The sequence below is a fragment of the Phytophthora ramorum genome, assembly GCF_020800215.1.
Source record: "Phytophthora ramorum isolate Pr-102 chromosome Unknown Phyram_PR-102_s0002, whole genome shotgun sequence".
NCBI classification, from domain to species: Eukaryota; Oomycota; class Peronosporomycetes; order Peronosporales; family Peronosporaceae; genus Phytophthora; species Phytophthora ramorum.
Window position 1 is genome coordinate 3165394 of NW_027150648.1, and position 21390 is coordinate 3186783.

Genomic DNA, 21390 nt, shown 5'->3' on the forward strand with positions numbered 1-21390 from the left:
CGGCGACACAGATGCTAACACGGCGCCTCGACATCAAAACGCAACTTCCATCGTCTACCTAAAAAAAATGCAAAATGAAAAATGCAAATCAAGATACATCGGCAAAGCGCCAAGTGCACACCAGACACGGGCGCCAATGTGCTCCCACCAGTGCTGCAACGTCTCCAACCCCTCCCTCCCTCGGTGTCCTCTTGCCTGGATCGCCTCCGTCGCCACATCTCACGTTTCGCTTATCCTGGCGCTTCCCTGCAGACAGGATACGCGCTATTCTACGCTGCGTCCCGTTGCAGCAGTTCCCTGCGTCTACCACTGCTGGGCAGGAGCGATCTTTTCCGTGTTGATGTACAGCATGTCTTCAATCTTGAAGTAGCGGCCCCAGAAGTAGGCCTTGGACCCTCCGACCGAGCCTTTCTGCCCCTGTGCAGCCACCAGTCGCTGCACCGGGAGATAGGCGGGAGAGTCCGGGTGCAGGAACGTCTTGCGCGTGCGCGCTTTGTTGTACACGAGCATGGGGTGGATGGTGCTGAGCGCGCCGTCGGCCTCCAAGGCCACCTGGATCTTGTAGATCTCTCCGAGCGAGCCCTCGGCCTTGCCCTCCTCACTGGTCGTCATGCGGATCACCGCCTGGTACGGGAACTCCTGCAGCTTGGACGCGGGCTCGTCCAGCTTGACGGGCAGCCACACCATGTCGTCCGCGGCCTCCGCAACCTCGGGGCCGCCCTCGCGCTGGGACTTGGAGTCTCCGCCCACAGTCATGAGCTTCACGGGCGTCTTGTCGTCCTCGTCCGAGGGCGAGTTCATGCCCAGCTTGTGCAGGTAGCGCTTGACGCGCTTAAACGGCACGCGCGCGAACTTGCCACCGTGCGACAGGACCTGGTCGTGCACGCGCTTGACGCCGAACTCCGGGTGCGCGAACTTGATGGCTTTGACGAGCGCCGTGAGCTCGTCGGCGTCCACGTCGTCAGGCCCGCGCGACGGAGACGAAGACGGAGACGCGCGCGGCGGCGAATGCTTGGGCGTTTGCGGCGCCGAGCCGTTCTTCTTGGGACTCGCGCCGGCCATCGTCTTCTACTAGGTGCTGGCGGGGCGGCGGATTGAGGATTGGCGAGGGGGAAAAGCAGATCTTTGGCGACTGAGTTGTGCGGAGCCAGCTGAGTCAAGCTCTATGCGGCCAAAAATTCCGCTCAAAAAAAGGAAAGCACCGGACACATTTTGCCGGAATGGGCACTTATGCGAGACCATTCTGTGGTCATCGCGCCCGGACTTGCGCGTCTTCATGCATGTAGCAGGCATGACTCGAGAGGCGCGAAAATGCGATCGCAGCGATATGAGGGCCCGCTTCAGTTTCCCCCCGCACACGCTTAAAGGACTTGTAGTGTGGCTGCCGCGTTGTCTGGGATTTCGGTGGTCAACAGGTCTTTTCGCGCCGCGCCAACTCACCGTGCACTCCATCACATCGCGCAAGCGAGCCCTGACGCGCGCCATATCCTACGGCGGTCACATTGTGGCATCGGAACCGTGGCCGTCACGGAAGGCGGCAAGTGATCCCGACCAACCAACCAACCAAGGTATCCGCAGTAAAAGTTTAGCCTTTGCATTCAAAATGGGCACCTGATCTACCCGCGTTGAAGTGAGCACACAAGTGGACATGGCGGACCCAGCACAGGACGCCTCTCCGAGCCTCCGTGCATTGCGTTGCAAGATCGCCTCGGCGAGAGCTTATTCTCGGCGCGCGGTGGCCTCACGCTGCGAGCTACTCACCCACGTAGTCGTTGGAGGGGCCCGGTTTGACAGGCAGCGTGGTTCAGTGTATCGCGCCACGTGAGACTGTAGCGGGTGGAAGATGAAGGAACAAGTTGACTGGCGGACAGCGCTCGGCGGCGGCGATGGACGAGTTAGGTAAGCAAACAAGTAAGCTTCGCTGCCGAGGGTCTGCCCACGCATGACGGCGGTGGCTCGACGGTCGAGAGGGATCACGACACACAGCAAATTGTCTTGGGGAACGGAAGGAGAGGGTTCCTGTCGTACAGAGACTGCCCTGCGGAATGCCGAGGAGCTTGCCATTAGACGAGCATTTCTGAATTTCGCAACGCGTGCTGCTCTCTTGCAAAGCGGGCCACTGTTGCGGCGTGCGATCGTGAGCAGTCGATTGCGAGCAAAATGCAGGGATTCCCTGTCACTGACCTCGCTGGGCGTCGTCAAGAAAGCTCGACGCGGCTTACACATGAAATTGTTGTCTCGATGATTGTGCCGAGCGCCGACAGCGCTGGTAAGAGAGACCTGCAGCTCGTCAAATACAGCTGCATGTGCGGCGGCGACTGGCCGACTGGCTTGACCGGCGCCGTGATGGCTACACCCGTGGAAATATCCAGTTTTATTGATTTTGGCAGGTGCGCTCTGGCATTAGCTGTGCATGCAACGTATTCCGTGTGACAGGTACATTAGTTCACAAAGGATTGTTTATGCGTTTCCATAGGATCGTCGATCGCACAATCCCCGCTTAAGTTCACCTGGCGTGCGGAGGCTCCCGCTTACGTTCATCCGAACCCATACAACGGCCAAGTGGCGGCGAAGAAGACCTGCCAGCCAGAGGCGAATCCGCGTAGAAAGACTGATTACTGCGGCGGCGACTTTAGGCACACCCGCACCTCCTCCGCCATGCCCAAGAACAACTACGATGACGACGAGGATGACGACCTGCTCATGGCGCTGCAGAGCATGGAGCCGTGCGGCAACTGCGGGGCGGAGGGCGCCAAGATCCCGTGCATGAGCGGCTGCGGAGAAGTGTTCTATTGCTCACGGGTAGGGCAGTAGAACGCCTGGTAGAGCCGACGTCAAGAGACTCACCTGTGCTCTACCTGTAGGAATGCAACATGCACCACGCGTCGGCACATCGTCTGCGCTGTCGGAACTTGCGCTGCTCCAAGTTCAACGACTCGGAGTGTAGGCCCCCGCTGGCTCATGGCACTGTACGAAGGGGGAGAAACTGACTTGTTGTTGTTGTTGTTGTTGTAGCCGAGTCGGAGTCGGACGACTCGGATGAGTACGAGACGGACTCGAGCGCCGAGTATGAGACGGACTCGGACGAGGAGGAGGAGGAAGAGGAGGAGGAGGAAGAGGCCAAACCCAAAAAGAAGAAGGGCAAGAAGAAGGGCAGGACCAAGTCTCGCCGGGTCAACAGCTCCCGCAGCGTCGAGTCCTCAGGCAGTACGCTCTCGGTATGAAGTGGGGAGCATTTGTAGCTGCTGGAAGTGTGTGTGTTTGACTTAACTGTGGGTGTTGGGGTTTTGTTTACTGCAGAGGAAAGTCAGCCTGGACGCCGACGTGGAGAAGCGTATTGAGGAGAAGATCATGCGTAGGCTCAAGAAGCAGGAGGAGGCGCGCATCGCGCAAGCCATCGAAGCTCGCATGCGCGAGGAAAAGGCCAACTGGCGCGACGACGAGATGAACCGCATCATCATGGAAATGCGGGAGCGTTTCCAGTCGGAAATGTCCACGACGACGTTTTGGACCACGCTGGCCAAGAAGAACGGGCTGGAACCGGACTCGCAGGAGATGCAGACGCTGCAAAAGTCAATGGAGCACTCGTTCCTGGCCTCCAACCCGCAGTCTGAGGACAAGATGGCGGTGCCGCTTTCTGCGTCGGAGGCTGCTGCTGCTGGAGTTGCGGCTGTTGACGGCACGCCTGTAGCCACCGTCAGCCGAACGCGCAGCGTATCGAAAGAGTCGTCGTGGAACAACGCATGCGCTGCTTTCGAGTTGATGCGTGTAGTGGTGTGGAAGCACAGTTTCTTGCCGCGCCTGCAGTTCCGTGCAGATGGCGCGACAAGCATCTGGAACACCATCACGGAGCTGGATGCCGACGAGTCGTTTGCTCACATTTGTGTGGGCGACAAGCTGCAATCGATTAACGGACGCGCCATTGACGACTCGGTGCGTACGGAAGATGACCTGAACGACGTTTTTGCAGCATACGCGTCGCCGATTATCATGAAGTTCGAGGCGGGCGACCCATCACCTGAAACGTGTAAGGTGCACGAGTACACGGTGACGTGGTCGAATGGCCCTCTTGGTGTGACGCTGAAGGACGACTGCGCGACGCAGAAGATTCCAATCGTTAACCGCCTCACCAAGAAGTCTGGGTCGGTGGCCGTGAAGCAGAACATCGCTATTGGTGACGTGCTAGTGGCAATTAACAACATCGACACCATCCAGCTTGGCTGCTCGCTCTCCATGTCAATCCTGAAGAAGGTACAGCTGCCAGCGAAGCTTCGATTCCGCGGTGTGGGCGGAACAGCTCCGGCAGTTGTGTCAAATAACGAGAGTGCGCCCGAAATGCCCCAGCGAAGCAGCATTACAGTTTCGCGCGCGCCGAGTGCTCGCAGACCCGATAATGGCAGTGTCTCCATTGACGACCGTGCACCTTCAGTGATGAATTTCAGCATGAGCATGTCGCGACCGAGCAAGTACACGATTAACTGGGGCGAAGGGCCTCTAGGTCTCACGATCATTCCCGGTCTGAACGATGGCGACCTCCCAGTGATCAAGAAGGTGACTGGTACGGGTAATTCCGTGGGCATTGACAAAGCGCAGGTGGGTGACTACTTGGAGAGCATGAATGGCATCGAGACAGCCACGATGCACTTTGAAAACGTGGTATCTTACTTGAAGACAGCACCAAAGCCAGTGTTGCTGCGCTTCCGCGCATCCATCGATGACGACGGAGCAAGCGGAACCGCGACCCGTAATAACGACACGGCTCTTTCCACCAGAAGCGACGTGAGTAACCCATCTTCGAGTTATGACCATGCTCCAGTGCACATGAGTCCACCAGCACCGTCGCCAATCCTTGCTCCTGCTCCAAGCAACCATGCCACCGAAATTGTGCGGCAAGTGTCGCGTGAGGCACCAAGTGATCTTTACAAAGTGGTGTGGGGATCTGGACCACTGGGTCTCACGATCGATGCTAATCCGCACACGGCAGGCGCATTTATTAAGCGTATTGCTTCTCAAGGCGCAGCGGCTCACCTTTCACAGGATTGCATCGGAGACGACGTGACCCACATCAATGATATGGACGTGTCGCGTGTTCAGTTCCAGGATATCGTGGCCCATCTCAAGAATGTGCCACGTCCGGTGACCCTTTTTTTCAGACGCAAGGCTGCCCACCATGACCGCCACGGCTCGTACTCGTCAAACTCTGGAGGAAATTCGCCTAATCAGTACGACATTCCCGCTCCAAGCCACAGCCGAAAAGCCGCAGCAGCCGCAGCAGGCGAAGACAACGGTGTGCAGTTTTACAATGTTGTGTGGCAAGATGGCACCCCTCTGGGTCTTTCGTTGCGTGGCGCTGACAACTTGTGTGAATACCCTTACATCACGCGTGTGACGGGTACTGGAAGTGCGGCTCATTTGCCACAGTCTGTGATGAATGACTGTCTGATCTCAGTCGATGGACGCAGCGTACACATTCGCGACAAGTCTTTCGAGGAGGTCATGACATTACTCAAGGTGATGCAGAAACCACTTACGCTGAAGTTCCAGGTGCGAAATGTGGGTGGTGGTGGCCAGCCTCAACCTCGCCACGCTCCACCGCCGGCACCGGTACCAGCTCCAGCACCGCAATATCAGCAACGAGTACCATCACCGTCGCCGCCTGCCCCGCAATCGCAGCAACCTCAGCAGCGGAAGGTGGTAAAGACGCAAGAGTCGTACACATGGCGGCAGAACCGGGCTCCACCTCCGCCGGCACCTGCTCCCCCCCAGCCCATGTCGCAATCGTATAACTCAAGCTCGTCGCTCCCCGGTGCAAACGGTATGATGTACGGGCAGAATAGTAATAATCTTAGTAGGAGCGTCGCGACTACCGGCAGCGATCGTGGTCTCGGTGGAGTGGCCCCGGGCAATGAGGACAAGTTCAGCAGCATCCAGGCACCCTTCCTCGTGCAGAACAAACTCTCGACCGGTCGCCGCCAAAAGATGCTCAAGGGGCTTAAGAAGTAGAAGAGGACACGCCATACCGAGATTTCCGATTCTTCCTGCCCACGCGACGTGCAAGATGTTGACAACGACGTGATGGAAGACTGAAGATCGGACGGGTGAGGAGTGGAGAGGAAGGAGAACAAGAATCTTACAGGGAAGACTGAAGACATCAGCACGACAAACATGATACAGAGAAAAACAGACGAGAGAACCGAGATGGCGAGCAAGAACCACAGCGCAGCATTTTTAAAGCACCCATCGTCCTACTAGGCCCAGCAAAAGATGGCGGTGAATGCAAACTGGTTGTCAGCCTCAAAGGTACATGGGTGAAAGTGAGTAACATTGCATACTGCCTTTGCTTTAGTGTTTTGTGTGAATGCCTCCAAGTCAAGTCGATTGCGAGACAAGCTTTTATCTCGTGACTGAGCATCCATGTGCTGGTCAAAATGGCCGGGATAGCCCGGGGAAGTATTGATGCCATTTCAGCTCCAGAACGGAAGGCACGACGCTGCACAGGAACAATTGGATATCACTTAGTAAAGTGCGGCACTGAGGAAAGATCAGACGAAGCCTACCCATATCGTCTGCGCAATTGTGTCTGCAGGTCTGACGCAAACTGGTGCAGCACAAGATGACCGAGGTAAGTTAGCCATAAACTGAGGCAGAATATGGGACGGACGGCGCACCCTCTGTGTTGCTGTGGTATGTTTTATTAGCTCTTGCTCAAGCTGGTGCTTCACCTGACCACAGAATCGAGAAGAGGCCGATCACGTTGTGAGCAGCAAATACTTTCCCAGCCTGGTTGAAACTAATGTACGTACGTGCTCCAGAGTCGTTCGGCGCTCTTTGGTCTCGGCGAGTTGTTCTTGCAGGTGGGCTGCTTGACCCCGTGCCAGTTCAAGCTGGATCTGAAGAGCCTGCTTGTCAACTTCGTGCTGTTGGTTGCATGCTTCGAGTTGCGCGATCTTCGCCGCGCTTTCTCGAGCTGCATCCGAGAAAATCGCTTGCGAGAGCGCTGCCTCGGACCCAACCAGTTGCCGCTCATAGCGCGCACAGATTGCTTCAAGTTGCTGGACTCGCAGGCGACCTACAATGGCGAGCGCCTGCGTCTCTATAGTCGATCCGGGGGCTGATGAGGTTGAGGATACCTTCGCAGTTGGCGATGAGGCACGCTGCAAGTCTTGCAAAGTTTGCTCTTCTGCAGTGACAGCTGCTGGTTCTTCTTGATCGTCAGCGTTGTCCACTTGAACCTGTTCCTCTCGCATGCAAAGCGCGGTGAGTTCTTCGATCAGCCCAAGAAACTGCTGCTGAGCGTCCACAACCTGGCGGCGATATCGCTCAAGCTCCGCAAAGACGCGATCCTGCACGCATTGTGCTCGTGCTTGTTCGCACTGAAGTCGGCGGACGCGTAGTTCGCTATCTCCAACGTGAGAGCTCAATTGCACTAAGTGCTCGAGGACTTGCGACTTTTTGAGCAGCTTAAAGTAAGTGTCTGAGCTCATTGTCGACACATGCGGACCCGAAGCAACAGGAGTTGTTGCCGACTTCGCGGTAGTTGGCTCTGCTGTTCTTGAAGACACGACATCGGTAGCCATGGGTGAAATACAGTCAGGGTCCGAGCAGTATTTGTAGTTGCGGGATCGACTTGATGCACTTGGCGTGAGGGTTTTCTGCTTGTTGGTGTTCAGGATTGCTACTGGAGCTGGAGGTGCAGCTGATGCAGCGGATGACGAGGACGGAGAGATCACACATGTTGACGATGTGGAGAGTGTTCGAGGTTTCACTAGACCGGAGTCGATGGTGGAGTGCGGAAAAACAGCAGCATTGACGTATTTGGCTTTGGCTTGCTGCGAGAGGTTGGTGACAATCGTAAGCGGTGGACGACTTGCTCGTGCCTGCACCTCCATTTGCGATTCAATCCCGTTGCTGAAGTGGTTTGATATCAACTATCCTGAGAGCGCAAGTATTTGAGATGCAAGACGCGAACGCATTTGGATCGTTCGTTCATCTGATAAAAATACTGCAAGCTCTTCCTGAGAAGTTCTCGATTGCTTCATGGTATTTATGCTTCAAGCTAACCCCACTTCGCCAAGTTCTGCTTCTCTTCACTTGTGCTGGGTCTTCGTCTTCTTCGCAGGAGTGCCGTCGCGTTTGCCGCTCTCATCTGAACGAGTCCCAGCTTTCTTGCGTCCAGGTTTAGCGAGTATCACTTGTTCCTTCGGTGCAGTTGGTTCTTCCTCTCCAGGCCCCTTCTTCGCTTTGGCAGCAAGGCGACCAACCTTGAGCACATAGGCATCCATGCGGAACTTGCGCTTGAGGCCAGCCTCGTTCATGTAGCGCACTTTGCCGAAGATAGGACGCTCCTTCCAGCCTTGGTCGTGCTTTCCAAACGTCCAGGCAACACCAGTGTACGAGTTTGGGTCAGGTGCGTCCAAGGCATACTTGTTGTTGAGGACCAACGCAGCATTGAAGCCTTCCTCGGGACTGCTTGTCCATTCCAACAGCTTCTTGCCCCAGTACATGCGCATGTAGCCGTGCATCTTGCCAGTGACCACGAGCTCCCGCTGTGCTGCGTTCCAATACCTGTCTCCGGTTTGCGCAGATTCGAGTTTTTCGCGAGAATACAGTACGTCGCGCTTGTCCGCAGCGTGCTCTTGCAAAGTGATCTGCGCGTAGCTCGGAAGACAGCGCATGGAGTCGTAGTTGTTCTGGTTGAAGACCACCATGTTCACCGAAAGCTCACGGCGCACGATGAGTTCCTCGAGGAACGACGCCAATCCCTCTTTAGCTCGCGTCACGCCCTTCAGCTTGTGTGCAGCAAGCACTACCCGCACGACGCAGATGTGCCCGTAACGTAGGTAAAGACTTAAGTCGCTGCCCGCATCCAGACTGGGCTCGTTGCGCTCGGTAGCATAACTTACAAGTTTATCCGGAGTGAGGAACTTCTTGGCGCAGGCCGAAGCCGCCGCCTCACCTCCTCGGAAGAGCCAACTCACATCCTTCACACTGCGATCGACATCCAGTAGCTCCAATGTTCGGGTGACGGCATCCTCGCTCGTCACATCCAGCCACTTTAGCTGCGTCGGACTGTCAAGGACCGCGAGGAGAGACTTTCCTTCCGTTTGGTACGCCTTCTCCAAGCTCACACTTTCCAGCGGAGCGACGTAGCGCTCCAAGTGTTTCGTGATCCTTGGACGAATCGTTCGAGCCGCATACTCCTCCTTGTCCGTAGCAACAGCTGAAGGCACCACAACGTCTCCCTCAACCTGAACAATACCGAAACCATCATCTTCGTCTTCAACCGAAGACACCAACTGGTCCAGGGCCGAGCGCCACGGACGCAAGTACGGCCGGTCGGTCACGACCAGAGCCGCTTTGCGCGCACAGAACCCGACCAGTTCGTTGCGCGTGGGCTGATCACTTAGTTGATGCTGGTGGTGGAACACGTCAAGGCTCAGTCCCCGACCAGCAAGTCGTTGGTGCGCGTCGACCAGACCTTGCAGCGCAAAGAGCGCGTGCCGCTCCGTTGCGAAGCCGTGGGCGTTGGCATCTTGCAGCGCCTCAGCCTTCCACTCGTCGTTTTCGTCTGGCTGCAATGGCGGCGCCACCGAGCGGTCCGGGAAGAGGTAAACCACGTGAAGAGGTAGCTTGAGCTCATTGGCCGCAGCCACCGCGTACTCTAGCGCGTAGTTGTGCTTGGTGCGCACAGACGTCTGCATCCAGTAGAGCAGGTAGCCCCCGTTGGGCTGCGACGTGGCGCCTTCGTACAGCCATTGGATGCGCTCGCGATGCAGGCCGGTGGGCAGCGGGAGCTTCTCGAGAGCGCGACGCACGTTGACCATCTTGGCGAGAGCTTGAGCTGGTCCGACTTGGAATGACGCACTGCCGACTGGGTCGCAACCGCCGAACACGATCGTCGGACTTGTGCTATTGCAACGAAACGGGCACTATGGCAACTTTGCTTTAAGGCGCCAGCAATGGTAGAGCGTCGTTATTATTCACAGGAGGCCCCCTCGTCTTTTAATCTAATGTCAATACACGCAACGAGGTCGCAGGAAGTAGAAGTCTTGGCATCGGGCCTTGGCGTGGAGGTGTAACTTGCTGCTTGGCTGCCAGACATCATTTGAGCCCACGGATGCTCATGACAGACGATGTCTCGCGCCATCTTTACAGGGCAACGCTAGGGGGCTTCTGCTTCATCTCTCCTTATACTTGATGTCGACTGGGCTAGCTTTTACCGCGCCATGTCCTGCAGCTGTCGGCCGATCAAATAGCGCTCATTGCGGATCGACTCGCTCAGATTCGACAGCCACCGGCTCACGTGGGAGTGCGACCGCAGAAGCACGAAGACCGTGCAGACCCAGAAAGCACACATCGCGAAGGCAGTCTTCTCGAAGTTCGCTTTCTCGGACGAAAACACCAGCAAGACCACCGAGGACAGCAGCCACGGCACCACGTACATTCCAAAGAGGAACGCCGCGATCGGCTGCAGCACGTTCTCCTGGAAAAATGCCACGTCAAAACATTTCTCACGAATGTTGTCCCGACGAAGCCGAACAGCCTCATTTTCGTGCACTGTCACGTTGAAAAGGACCTGGCGATACGCCTTGCGGAAACACGCAATGAAGCCCAGGTGCTCTCCAACAGCAACACCAGCTTCCTGAAGCGGTTGCTCTTCCTCCTCCTCTTCCAGCTCGTCCTCATTCAAATCGTCCTCAAACAGCTCGTCATCGTCTTCAACATCCAAGAAACCATCCTCGTCAGCCTCCAGTTCATCCAGGGCCGCTTGGCGCTGATTGCGACGTCTGTTGTTGCGCTTCGTTCGGAAGCAGCAAACCAGCCACGCAAACAGATTAAACACCAAGTAGCCCATCAGGAAGCTTTCCAAGGCAGTGGCCTTCGCACTCGAAACGCACGATGACATGACTTGTCCAAGCAGGAACGGGCAGACAAATGCCCACCCCACGACACAGACCACGGCGTTCCCTGGCGTCATGTTGCGGACGCAGTACCCGCGCTGAACCAGAGTCGGATCTACACGGTCGTCGGGAAGCATCAGGACATTTAGAGCGTGAATGCCGTTTACCAAGTACCAGACAATCTGGACGCCGGCTGCCATCACGAGCGGGTCATGGTTAATACCAGACACGCGTTCGAACGGACCCATACAAACCCGGCCGATATACAGAGAGCCAAAAAACAACGCTCCGATCATTACGATGCACACAGCCCACGTGAACACTGCTAATCCAGCAAGTCGAACCAGGAGATGGGATGGGGTCTCTCTCGGAAGCAACGGGTACTCAACAGGTTGCGGATCATCCAAACCGTCCTCGGGCCACGGAAGATAGCGGTGCCCGTCCACACGCAGCTCATCAGGAGGTAGTTGTGCGCGAGGGTGAAAGTGGAGAGGAGGTGGTGGAAGCACCACTACCTTTGACTTTCGCTGGCCATTCACAACAGCGTCCAACTCCGTTTGCGGAAGCAGGTACTCTGTCAAACCCAACCATTCGCTGGCAAACATGATTCCAAGATGTTGAAACTTGCCGATGTCGTTTTTCGCGTGTTCCAACACACTCAGAACAACAAGGTGGACCACAAGCAACTCCAGCGGCACTTGAATCTCTGGGCTGAAGTGCTGGAAGTGCAGTGTCAACGGGAAGAATGACGGTGCGATAGCACTAGCAATGCGCACAGGCGCATGTACAACCACCAGAAGTAGCGCTGCGTAGATCGCAAGCGACAGAATCATACGACGTGCATGCTTCATGCATTTTTCGCTCAGCAGCGTACGCAGCAGGTCTGGGTGGTCTTCCTGAGGTCGGATAACCTTGGCCAGAATATCCGGGTGGGCCACTTCCCGCATTTGCAAGACGGATACCGTCACGAAAAGCATAAACGTAATGCCCAGCACCCAGTGCACCATCAGCGCGCAAATCATGTTTTGCATGCAGAACGCGATTCGATCTTGAGCAGTCACCATAAACAAATGCAGCGTCGCAAAGTCGATGCCAAATCCCAAGATGATAGGGAGAATCACCATCTTCAGTAGTAGTAGCGTTGATACCTTCACGATTGCCGTCAGGCACCGCAGAGCCCACAGCAGACCGTCCATGAGAGGGCGGTGGATATACGAGGACGCGGTCCGCACCATAAACCTCCAGAGCACGATAGTCATGCAAATGGACAAGTAACCCATGGTGCATGTGCACAGGTCCACCAACTGCAAGCAATCGCCATTTTGCTTAGCTGTCTCGACAGACTGCAACATTGTCTTCACAAGGAACGCACCAAGTGACAGTTCCTGGTCAGCAGCCGATTCGAACGCGAGCAGCGAAGCGAAACCCGTTGAGATAACCGGTAACGACGCAACAATTCGAGCTCCAGCGGACAGGAGGGTGCTTCCAAGAGTGTACGGGATGAACGCAAACAGTCCAAGGTAGGCGCCATTGAATGCCAGAAGCCACGAAACGTTACGAAAGAGCACCACAAAATCCCCACGTAGGCCAAGCAGCTCGTCCATCGCGATGTTAATCTCCATGTGCTCGAAGTCATCTTCCCACTCGCGCTGGTTCATGTTGGGCGGTGGCGGCTCCACACGGTTGCGCGCGATTCTCGGTGCTGCTCCAGCATTATTCCGTCCACGCTCCTCTTCCACGTTGTCTTGGGCGTCTCGCAGCGGCCGGCGCTGACGAAGTTCGTGCTGCGGCTCCGGTACCGGGTCCGCATCTTCCACAGGAGGCTCAAACCCAAACTCCTGGTGCTGCATGAATGCGTCAGCGAACGGCTCATCGCGGTTCGGCACCTGGTCGGCCCACTCCTCTTCGTCCGACGAGTCGTCGTCCGACTCGGCGTTGTCGTCCAGGTTACCCAGTCTCCTAGGACCTTCAAAGATCGGCTGCAATCTCGGCTCCGGATCCGCTTGGTCGTTCTCGTTCAAGTGGTTGCCTTCTCCAAACTGTGCACGGCGCACAGGCTGCGGTACTTCATGGCGATGGTGGTGGTGATGATGGTGATGCTGGAGTGGCACGTCGGCCGCCACCTCCTCCTCAATGTGGTCCAAGTGGAACCGCAAGAAGTCGGCGAAGGACATGAGCGCCAAGAAGGAGAAGACAATGCACACGATCAAGACGACGCCAGAGAAGATGTCGGCCACAATATGCGGCGCGTCGAAGCGCTCCGAGAAGTTGACGTTCACCATGGCGGACGCGCGCAGCAGCCACATGCGGTAGAGCCAACTGGTGCACCACGGGGCCACCGCCAACCACAGCACGAGCACGAGCGCGGCCCTTAGCGCGAAGGGCAGCCACTTGAGCAGCACCACGCGCAACCCCGTGGCCAGCAGCTCCGTCCAGGGCAGCACGTCGGGTGCGGCGTCGTCGTACAGGGGCGTGAACGCGAACTCGTGGCCGCACAGCTCGCAGAAGCTCTTGCCCGAGTGCGTCAGCCACTGCTCCAGGCAGTCCGAGTGTGTGAAGCGGATGCTGCCGCTGCACTTGCAGGGCGCGAACAGGCGCCGGTCCGGCTCGGCCTCGCCGCGGCACACGCGGCATTCGGCCTCGTCCTCGTCTTCCAAGTGCGTAGGCGGTGAGGGAGGCGCGGCGAACAGCACGGCGTCCTGTGCCTCGTGCATGGGCCGCAGGTCCACCATGGGGCGTGTGCGGACAGGGAGGGAGGCGCCGGCTCGAGCGAGGCTTGAGCTGCTAGCTGTTGAGCTTCTTGGCTACTGGGCGACAGGACGTTGAAAAAGGCTGTCGCATACAAAAAACCGTCAAAAGAAAATCGACGGGGGAACCAATTAGGGCTAGGTGGCGAGAGCATCGTGGTACTGCCCAAATATTATTTTGGCTGCTGTTTGTTTGGCTCGGAAAGTCGGAAAGTAGGCGACTCGTCCTGCAATGTAGTGCGAATTGCCCACTTCCCGACTTTCCGAGCCATTTAAACAGCAAAGTGGAGGATCGGAGGTCTGCACGAAATTGGTACCCCGAGTGTACCCCACTTGTCCTAAGTGCGATTTCCGAAAAGTACGTCAGCCGCTCATTCGAAACTATAATAAGCCTAGGTTACTACGTACCCCTGGTACCGATCACAAATTACAAATCACAAATTCGAAGACGATATGAATGATACAATCACTTTAAACAGGGAACGGCTCAAGTTTTGGCGGGAGTTCTGGCGCGAAGCACTAAGCACCAGCCATCTCGAAGCTCTCCGTACCAGCCATGGAAACTTCGGCAGAGCTACACAGCAAACTAGCTGCACGGCACTCACCATATTTCAATCCTCTCTCGGCATGGGAGGTTGGATGAAGAGCAAGGAGAAGAGGGGTCTCATTGAGAAGGCTGCTGACTGCTCAGCCATGACGCAGAACGAGCTAGCAGCCTGGGCCAAGTCAACGTTCAAGCTCAAGAGAGCTGCTGCACAGACAACTGTCTCGGACATCCTCAAGCAAGCCGCCTCCATCATGAACCCCCACTACGGCGACGAAAACAGGCGCAAGCCCCTGCATGTGACTTCGCCGGCTCTGGAGGCCGCGCTGTGGGCATGGATACAGAAGCTGGAGGTGCAGGGCACATGCCTTTCTCGAGAGCTAATCACGTGACATACAACGAGAGCTATGCGATGCTTGGGACCTCTAGCTTTCAGACGGGTGGCTAACGGCTTTTGAGCGTAGGCATGGGCTGCGCTCTCGTCAGCGCCCTGGTGAAGCTGGTTCGGCCGATCCAGCAGCAGTAGGACGCGGCCGACAACGACTACAGGAGCTCACCGATCTCTACGAGGCCAAGGATATCTTCAACATGGACGAGATGGGCCTCTGCTACGCGATGGCACTCGCTCGCTCCATGTGTACTAAAGGGGCACGCGGCGTCAAGAAGAACAAGACCAGTCTTACGGTGGCTTTGACGGCGAACGCAGACGGCTCTGACGTGCTCCCACCGCTGTTCTTAGGCAGCTCAAAACAGCCGTATTACTTCAAGAAGCGCACTACTGACGTGCTGCGGTTTCAATACCGCTCGAACGCGAAGGCATGGATGACGGGAGTGATTTTCTGTGCGTGGCTCATTAGTCTAGATCGCGATAAGCGTGCATGTGGGCGTCATATATTGTTACTACTTGACAATGCCTCCTCCCATATACGGGGGATATTACATGCACTAACGCGACAGTAGAATTCTGCCGCCCAACACCACAGCTTTCTTACAGCCCATGGATGCCGGAGTCATCGCTGCGTTCAAGGTAGCGTACCGCGCTGAAGGCAGCTGCGCTGGGTATACGACAAGATCAAACGTGGCGACAAGATCGAGAAAAACGTGTACAAAGTCGATCAACTGCAAGCAATGCAGTGGAGCAAAGCGATTTGGCTTGATCTACAGGCAAAAGCTACTGTCAAAATTGCTTTCGCCATCCTGGCATTGCCTTCAATGCAGTTGACGAAAGGAACAAGGAGTCTGCTGATACCAGCTACGGAGCTGATGTAGAAGTAGAAGATATCATAGTTCGCGCGTCTCAATTGAGCCTCTAACCAACCTGCACTAAAATATAGCAAATACTAAGATGGTGTCGGACCTCTTTACCGGAATCGAGCTCGCATGCTGTATATTCATAACCGGGATCCTGGCTGTCAGCTATCAGCGTTGTGATAGGCAATACACGAGGGATGGCTGTCACCAGATTCGTGAATAAACATCAAGATGCATCAGTCTGCATAAGAAGTGACGATAAAAACTATTCATATTTGTATATCTGATAAGCTAGAGCGGTGGTTTCGAAACCAACTTTCTCTTGGGAGCACGATTCCTCGCCGCACTCTCTTAATGTCTACAACAAGCTGAGCATGTCGGAAGTGAATCAGGGACGCTGCACTGTCCGTTGGCTCGCGCGCGCCAGAGGTCTCGGCTGACGGCTACAAATAAGACCTAGCGTACGAGAACGAGCTGTACGAGCTCATGTAGCCGTAGGTGGCCGACCGGCCTAAAGACAATGATCATTTCTCCTTTTCCTTTCTCTCTACCAAGTTCAAGTTTCCTACAACCAATCCTGTCGATAGAGCAACCCCACTGAATCATCTTGTTAGAGCTGCTTCTCTATCTTACCTAGCTTCCTTGACCAAACACTATACGGAGCCTGACTACGAGAAGGAAGTTTGCTCTCGGAGTAAGTGGCACCATATTGCAACAATGGCCTCCTTTTTGGCAGTGCCAGACGCGCGCAGAAAACGAGAAACACAGAAAGCTTTAGATGAATGTGTCATCGGTAGACCTACGAGACGGAAGAGCACGGAACACTAAACGGGGAGACTGGAGACAATAGACCGCTCATCTGTCAACTTGTATGTTGCAGCCATGGTTGATCTGTAGAAAACAACAAGCTGAGTCAAGAATCAGTAGTTATCCTTCACCACGCGAAGTTGCTGTGAAATCGCTGCTTAAACTTACCCAATTCGAGGAGGACGAGCGCAAAAACTTTGAGGACAGGGGAGCTGATACTCTACTGTACGGGTATACAATGACATAGCAAATTCAGCACAGTGTTAGATTTTTTGGGGAATGACAGGCACAATTTTGCGGAATCATTTAGCTTTTATGGCGAACCACTACGCGTTATGAGAGTGGTGTCAGCACGCAGAGTTACATTAGGTTATTTTGGAGAACGAGGGTTACAGTCCATGTCGAGCATTCGTTATGGTAATGCGACAAGGCAAAACCAATCAAGTGGACCACATTGAGGTCGGCGTGTGCACGCGCCTCATGTACGTAGAGAGCTACCTCCATGAATTGCTGGGATTATATTTGTGTTGGCGCTGGCCTGTTGATGGAAAAGATTTTCCTGATATTTCATCCTCCAATCGATGGTACCCATTAAAACTACTCAAAACTGGCAAATACCCCAAGAAGATGATGTCGTACAAGGTGCAAAGAGAAACGATCACCGCATGATTGAAACATGTTAGCATTCGCAGCAATGCTAAGACTCGTACTGGACGAGGGCCAAAACCTCGGATTACGGACTTAGGTGATGCTAGCGAATCTCAAATTAGGCGTTTGGGTCGTTGGAACACTCAAGCAATGGAGAAGTGCTACCTCATGTCACTACCCCGCGAAGTTACGCATACACTGGCTGAGTTTGAGCCTTCTCGTGGCATTTTTGCTGTTGCTCGCGTTTCTGCGGTACCCTCTATTTCACTGCAGAGCCAGATCTTCCCCCAGGTTGAGATGTGGCAACAAGCTGAAGCAGCTCGAAGTGCGACCGCGGGTGGCGTCGCTGTGCAGCCAATTGCAGCAGGAGGTTTTCTCGAATATCTCCAATATCTTTGCAAGGTTGTTCTTCAGGATGCATCTTTTCTACAGGATTTGACACCGCATCACCCAGTATGACAGAACAGTACATTTACGTCCCCAGCACTTCTACAATATAAACTGAAAGCCAATGAATCCAATAGGACAATGGAGGATCGAGCTGATCATAAGTGCACAAATCTATTTCTATTCCCTCATACTAATTAAATCCTGATTTCAGCCAATCTGATCGCATTTTAGAATTTTTTAGCCAATAGGTCACCAAAATAAAACGAATGGCTAGCAGATAAAACTTCCCAGGGCTATTGCGAATTCTCCGACTCAGTCCGCGCTATGAAGCGCATCGAACGAAACCGCAGTATCAAGACAAAGCGTGAGGCGTTAGCACTGCTGGAGTGAGTTGGTGTCAAGGCTGCCTCGCAGCGACTCAATATCTCCCACGGGGTGACCTACGATTGGAAGAAGCAGGAGGACGCAATTTTCAACTTCAGAGGGCATGTCTCGTCGAGGACGTTGAAAGTCAGGGGAGCAAGGAAATTTTTCTTGGTGTCGCTGATCTAGTGATATACATGAAGGACGTTCGCCGCGACGAAGTCGTAACTTACGCTTTTAGTTATGCTGTTGTTTTGTGTTGTCACGAAGGTTTAGCCAATTTTTACTTTTACGGTTTTGTGCTTTTTATATTTAAAACGCATAGGTTTTTATCTATGGCTGGAATGATTGGGAAATTTACCCAGGCTGAATGAAATCATATTTTGACGTGAAGCTGCGCTCGAGCGTATGGTTCAGTGCATTGCTAATCGGTAATAATTTATAATGCTTTCTTATATGTTAACTTTAAAGCATTTTATTGTTTTTTTCTGGTTGAAATAGCTATGGATTCTTCTCTCAGAAGCCCCAAGCCGCCAAAACGTCGTACGCTGACCTAGAGGAAACACGGGCGACGTTTGCCCTGGACTTTTGGGCCCAACATGAAGCCTTTGATGGAGGTGGAATGTTGAATGTTGACGAAACTGCGATAATGTTCGACATGCCACCAATCAAGGCTTGGGCTGCGAAAGGGCGGAAGGATTCGGCGCGCATTTTGGGTGCGATCAAGCACGCTGGTCCCATGATAGCAGTGCTGACTGTACGCGGCGATGGTAGGTGTTAATATTTGTGATATTATGGAATGTTTTATTAATATAGGTGATGTTGCGGTTTGTTGTATTTATTTTAAAATTGGTTTTATGATTTATAGGAAAGAAAATGCCGATTCTCTTCATCATACGCGGTGTTCCGGGTGGACAAAGCCAGAAAAAATGAATTTGAGGAGCCCCGATGCTACGCTGTACAAGAGAATGGATGGATAGCTCGGTATAAAAATTCTGTGTAAAAAAAGGTCTGAAATAGACGCATCCGCTGTCATTCTTGTTGGCAATTTCGAATGCCACGTATCGGAAGAAGGACATCGGCTTGTGGTGAAAGAAGCTAATGCTACGGTGGTTCCATTACCCCCAAACAGCCCCGCTGTTTGTCAGCCGCTAGATGTGAGGGTAATGGGACCACGTAAAGCTAAAATTAGAAACAGCGGGAGTCTTCGGACGGGAGGAACCGCAAAGGATTAACGCTTCCGTGCTATCAATTCTACTATTGCTGATTGGGACACCTTAAAAGAAGCGACAATAATTCGTAGCTTCCAATAGGTTTTTTCTACGCATCTATTGAGGGTTGCCGGTTTGGTATCGGTTATTGACCGTGAACCGGTTAACCCGAACCGGTCCAATCCGAACCCACGCCGATTACGCCACCGAGGATTACGCCACCTGTGGGTACAAGATTGTAGGTACAAGATGGGCTTCGACGTTGGCGCTCTCTGATTGGCTGAAGTAACTCAGTATCCAGTAAATAATCAAGTAGTGTGTATCCAGTAGGTCTAGAGTAGCGAGAAGGCTAGCGAGCTAAAGACCTCAATCAATCACTTTCGAATCTTCGTTCTACCCCTCAAGTGGTTTCCAGTCTCCGCTCCGGTCTCGCCCCGAGTGCTGCCCTCCCTCCGCTCCGTCAAGCTTACGGTGTCAAGATCCATACCTTCCATCAGCATCCGGATGTAACAGTTTGATATACAGTCTGTACCAGTGCCGACGTTTAATTGCTGAAAAGAAGGCTGTCCGCGCTAAGTATCTTGAGATCGCGGAGACCAACAAGCACAAGAATCGATGGTGCTATGGAGGGCATTTAAGCCACAAACAGCGAGACTTCTTATGGCAGCACATCCACAAGGTATGTTCGATAAAGTTCCCCGCATCGTGGGAAGTTTGTGAACTTACGACCGGCTACACAACCAAGGGTGCGAAGGATGGGTATGAGCAATGGAAGGGCAAGCAGTCGCACGAAAGGCTCGCTGCGTCGAGCCGAGATGCGGAGCCGACGTGCGAGGACGATTGGATCCTCATTGATGATGCAGAGCGAACCAATACAGACGACCGACCGACCCACTGGAACGCCCCACTGGGCGAAAGTGATGCTCCGGATGAGTGGGTACCTGGTAATGAATATCCGTATCCGAATGCCTATAAGAGCGCTGTGCGGAAGTTCCTGTGATCGGAGGAAGGAAGGGTGCTCGATTAGCGGGTCGTGCGGTGTGAAGCCTTAGCGCACAAGCTGTAGGAGCTTGCAGATTACCATCAAGTGAACCTCGGCATCGAGTGGAGCAAGAGCTCATGAGTGATGAGTGACTGCGAAAATTACCCACCTAGCGTTCATCCACGTCAAGAGTCTTCGGGAAGGACGTAGAAATTGCCTCGCATGCCAAGTCAAGGAAGACACTGACGCGTTGCGTTCGACATTTCCTGACGAGGACAAATTATCTATGAGGTCGAAAAGTCTTTATGGTTTGCCAAGCATCGTGATGAAGCAGGCCTCAAAGTCGATGCAGTTGACGCCCCCGAGCAACAACAAGCTCAAATCTCTCTGCATCACCCCAAGCGCGTGAGGGAAGAGACATCAGAATCAGAGATGTTACCACGCCCCGCGAAGACAGCTCGACCTCGAAAGTGCGCGACTCGGAAACAGAAAACACCGCGCGGGGGAGGATTGAAGGCAGCGTCAACGGCGACACCACTTCGCATGGCGGATGCATTGGCCACGATCCAAGAAGGATTCCCAAAGTACGTCAAGATGACTGCGGAGGAGTTTCAGACACTGATGGCCACGGCGATGAGTGGGTACGAATCAAGACATGACGAGAAGACGTTACTGTTGAAGTTAGCTTAGTTGACGTAATAAATAGGAACGATCGCGAGAACATTTCGGCTGAATTGATGCCGGCATTGTGTTTGGCGTGGGACATACTACTACGACCCTAGAGAACAAGGCAGCACGTACTGTATGAGCTCTACTGTTTGACGGCAAGCAGGCGACCCTGGACTGGTTATAAATGCTTTGAGATGTTTTCTTACCAACTGATTATGTGACCTCTCTTACCAGAAATATAATTAGTCCTATGGTTTTAAGTTTATCGCTAGAGGGGTTTAAAACTGAGGGACTGGATAGGGCACCAATTTTGAGTTACTGCGAAGAGGGGAAGAGAAGAAGCAACCCCGCAATATTAGACTGGAACATGACGAGTGACTGTCACTCAGACTTTGTCCCGGCTTTGAGTGCCTCCGAAGATGAAGGGGAGGAAGCTGATTCGCCGCCACCAGCACCTGCGACAATTGAGGCTGGTGTGTCTACGTTGGGCTACGGTGATGGCCTGTTGTCGCTCGCTGACTGCGAGCGCAAACAGGCGCAGACCGAGATCTTGCCATTGGAGGCCTCCCACTGCTGCAAGGCGATGTGCCTATGGGAGGTAAGGGGGGGGGTCTGCTATTATTGCCAATCTAGATAGCGATGCTAGTATCCAAAGCGAACAAGGAAGGAAGGAGCAAGAGAAGGCTGGAAATACACAAACGGCGAAGCAAAATCTGGGGAGAGCTTTGATTACCCCATCCCGTACTTTGATCGGGTGATTGACATCCACAACCAGTATGAGAGAGGTTTTGATCAGTGCGCTATCTATCACAACCGGATGGGGTCCAGCCCGAGGCGGAGTCATGGATGAGCACCTGACGAGGCGAAAGCCATGAGG

General features: G+C 54.1%; 5 protein-coding genes across 5 annotated transcripts; 1 reads left to right on the top strand and 4 right to left on the bottom strand.

The window, feature by feature from the left end:
* Positions 1-303: 303 nt before the first annotated feature.
* Positions 304-1062, bottom strand: KRP23_2446 (uncharacterized protein; the record flags this gene model as incomplete). Its single annotated transcript, XM_067887182.1, has 1 exon — positions 304-1062. The coding sequence occupies one exon, from the start codon at positions 1060-1062 to the stop codon at positions 304-306; it is 759 nt and encodes a 252-aa protein (XP_067749793.1).
* A 1596-nt stretch (positions 1063-2658) lies between these two features.
* Positions 2659-6003, top strand: KRP23_2447 (uncharacterized protein; the record flags this gene model as incomplete). Its single annotated transcript, XM_067887183.1, has 4 exons — positions 2659-2802; positions 2865-2943; positions 3016-3218; positions 3301-6003. 4 exons carry the CDS (start codon positions 2659-2661, stop codon positions 6001-6003), a joined length of 3129 nt encoding a protein of 1042 aa, XP_067749794.1.
* A 420-nt stretch (positions 6004-6423) lies between these two features.
* KRP23_2448 (uncharacterized protein) lies at positions 6424-7577 on the bottom strand (the record flags this gene model as incomplete). The annotated part of the gene is made up of 4 exons (XM_067887184.1): positions 6424-6490; positions 6558-6598; positions 6669-6722; positions 6804-7577. 4 exons carry the CDS (start codon positions 7575-7577, stop codon positions 6424-6426), a joined length of 936 nt encoding a protein of 311 aa, XP_067749795.1.
* Positions 7578-8087: 510 nt separating this feature from the next.
* On the bottom strand, positions 8088-9824 carry KRP23_2449 (Deoxyribodipyrimidine photo-lyase; the record flags this gene model as incomplete). Its single annotated transcript, XM_067887185.1, has 1 exon — positions 8088-9824. The coding sequence occupies one exon, from the start codon at positions 9822-9824 to the stop codon at positions 8088-8090; it is 1737 nt and encodes a 578-aa protein (XP_067749796.1).
* Positions 9825-10216: 392 nt separating this feature from the next.
* KRP23_2450 (putative E3 ubiquitin ligase SUD1) lies at positions 10217-13633 on the bottom strand (the record flags this gene model as incomplete). The annotated part of the gene is made up of 2 exons (XM_067887186.1): positions 10217-11838; positions 12274-13633. 2 exons carry the CDS (start codon positions 13631-13633, stop codon positions 10217-10219), a joined length of 2982 nt encoding a protein of 993 aa, XP_067749797.1.
* Positions 13634-21390: the final 7757 nt, after the last annotated feature.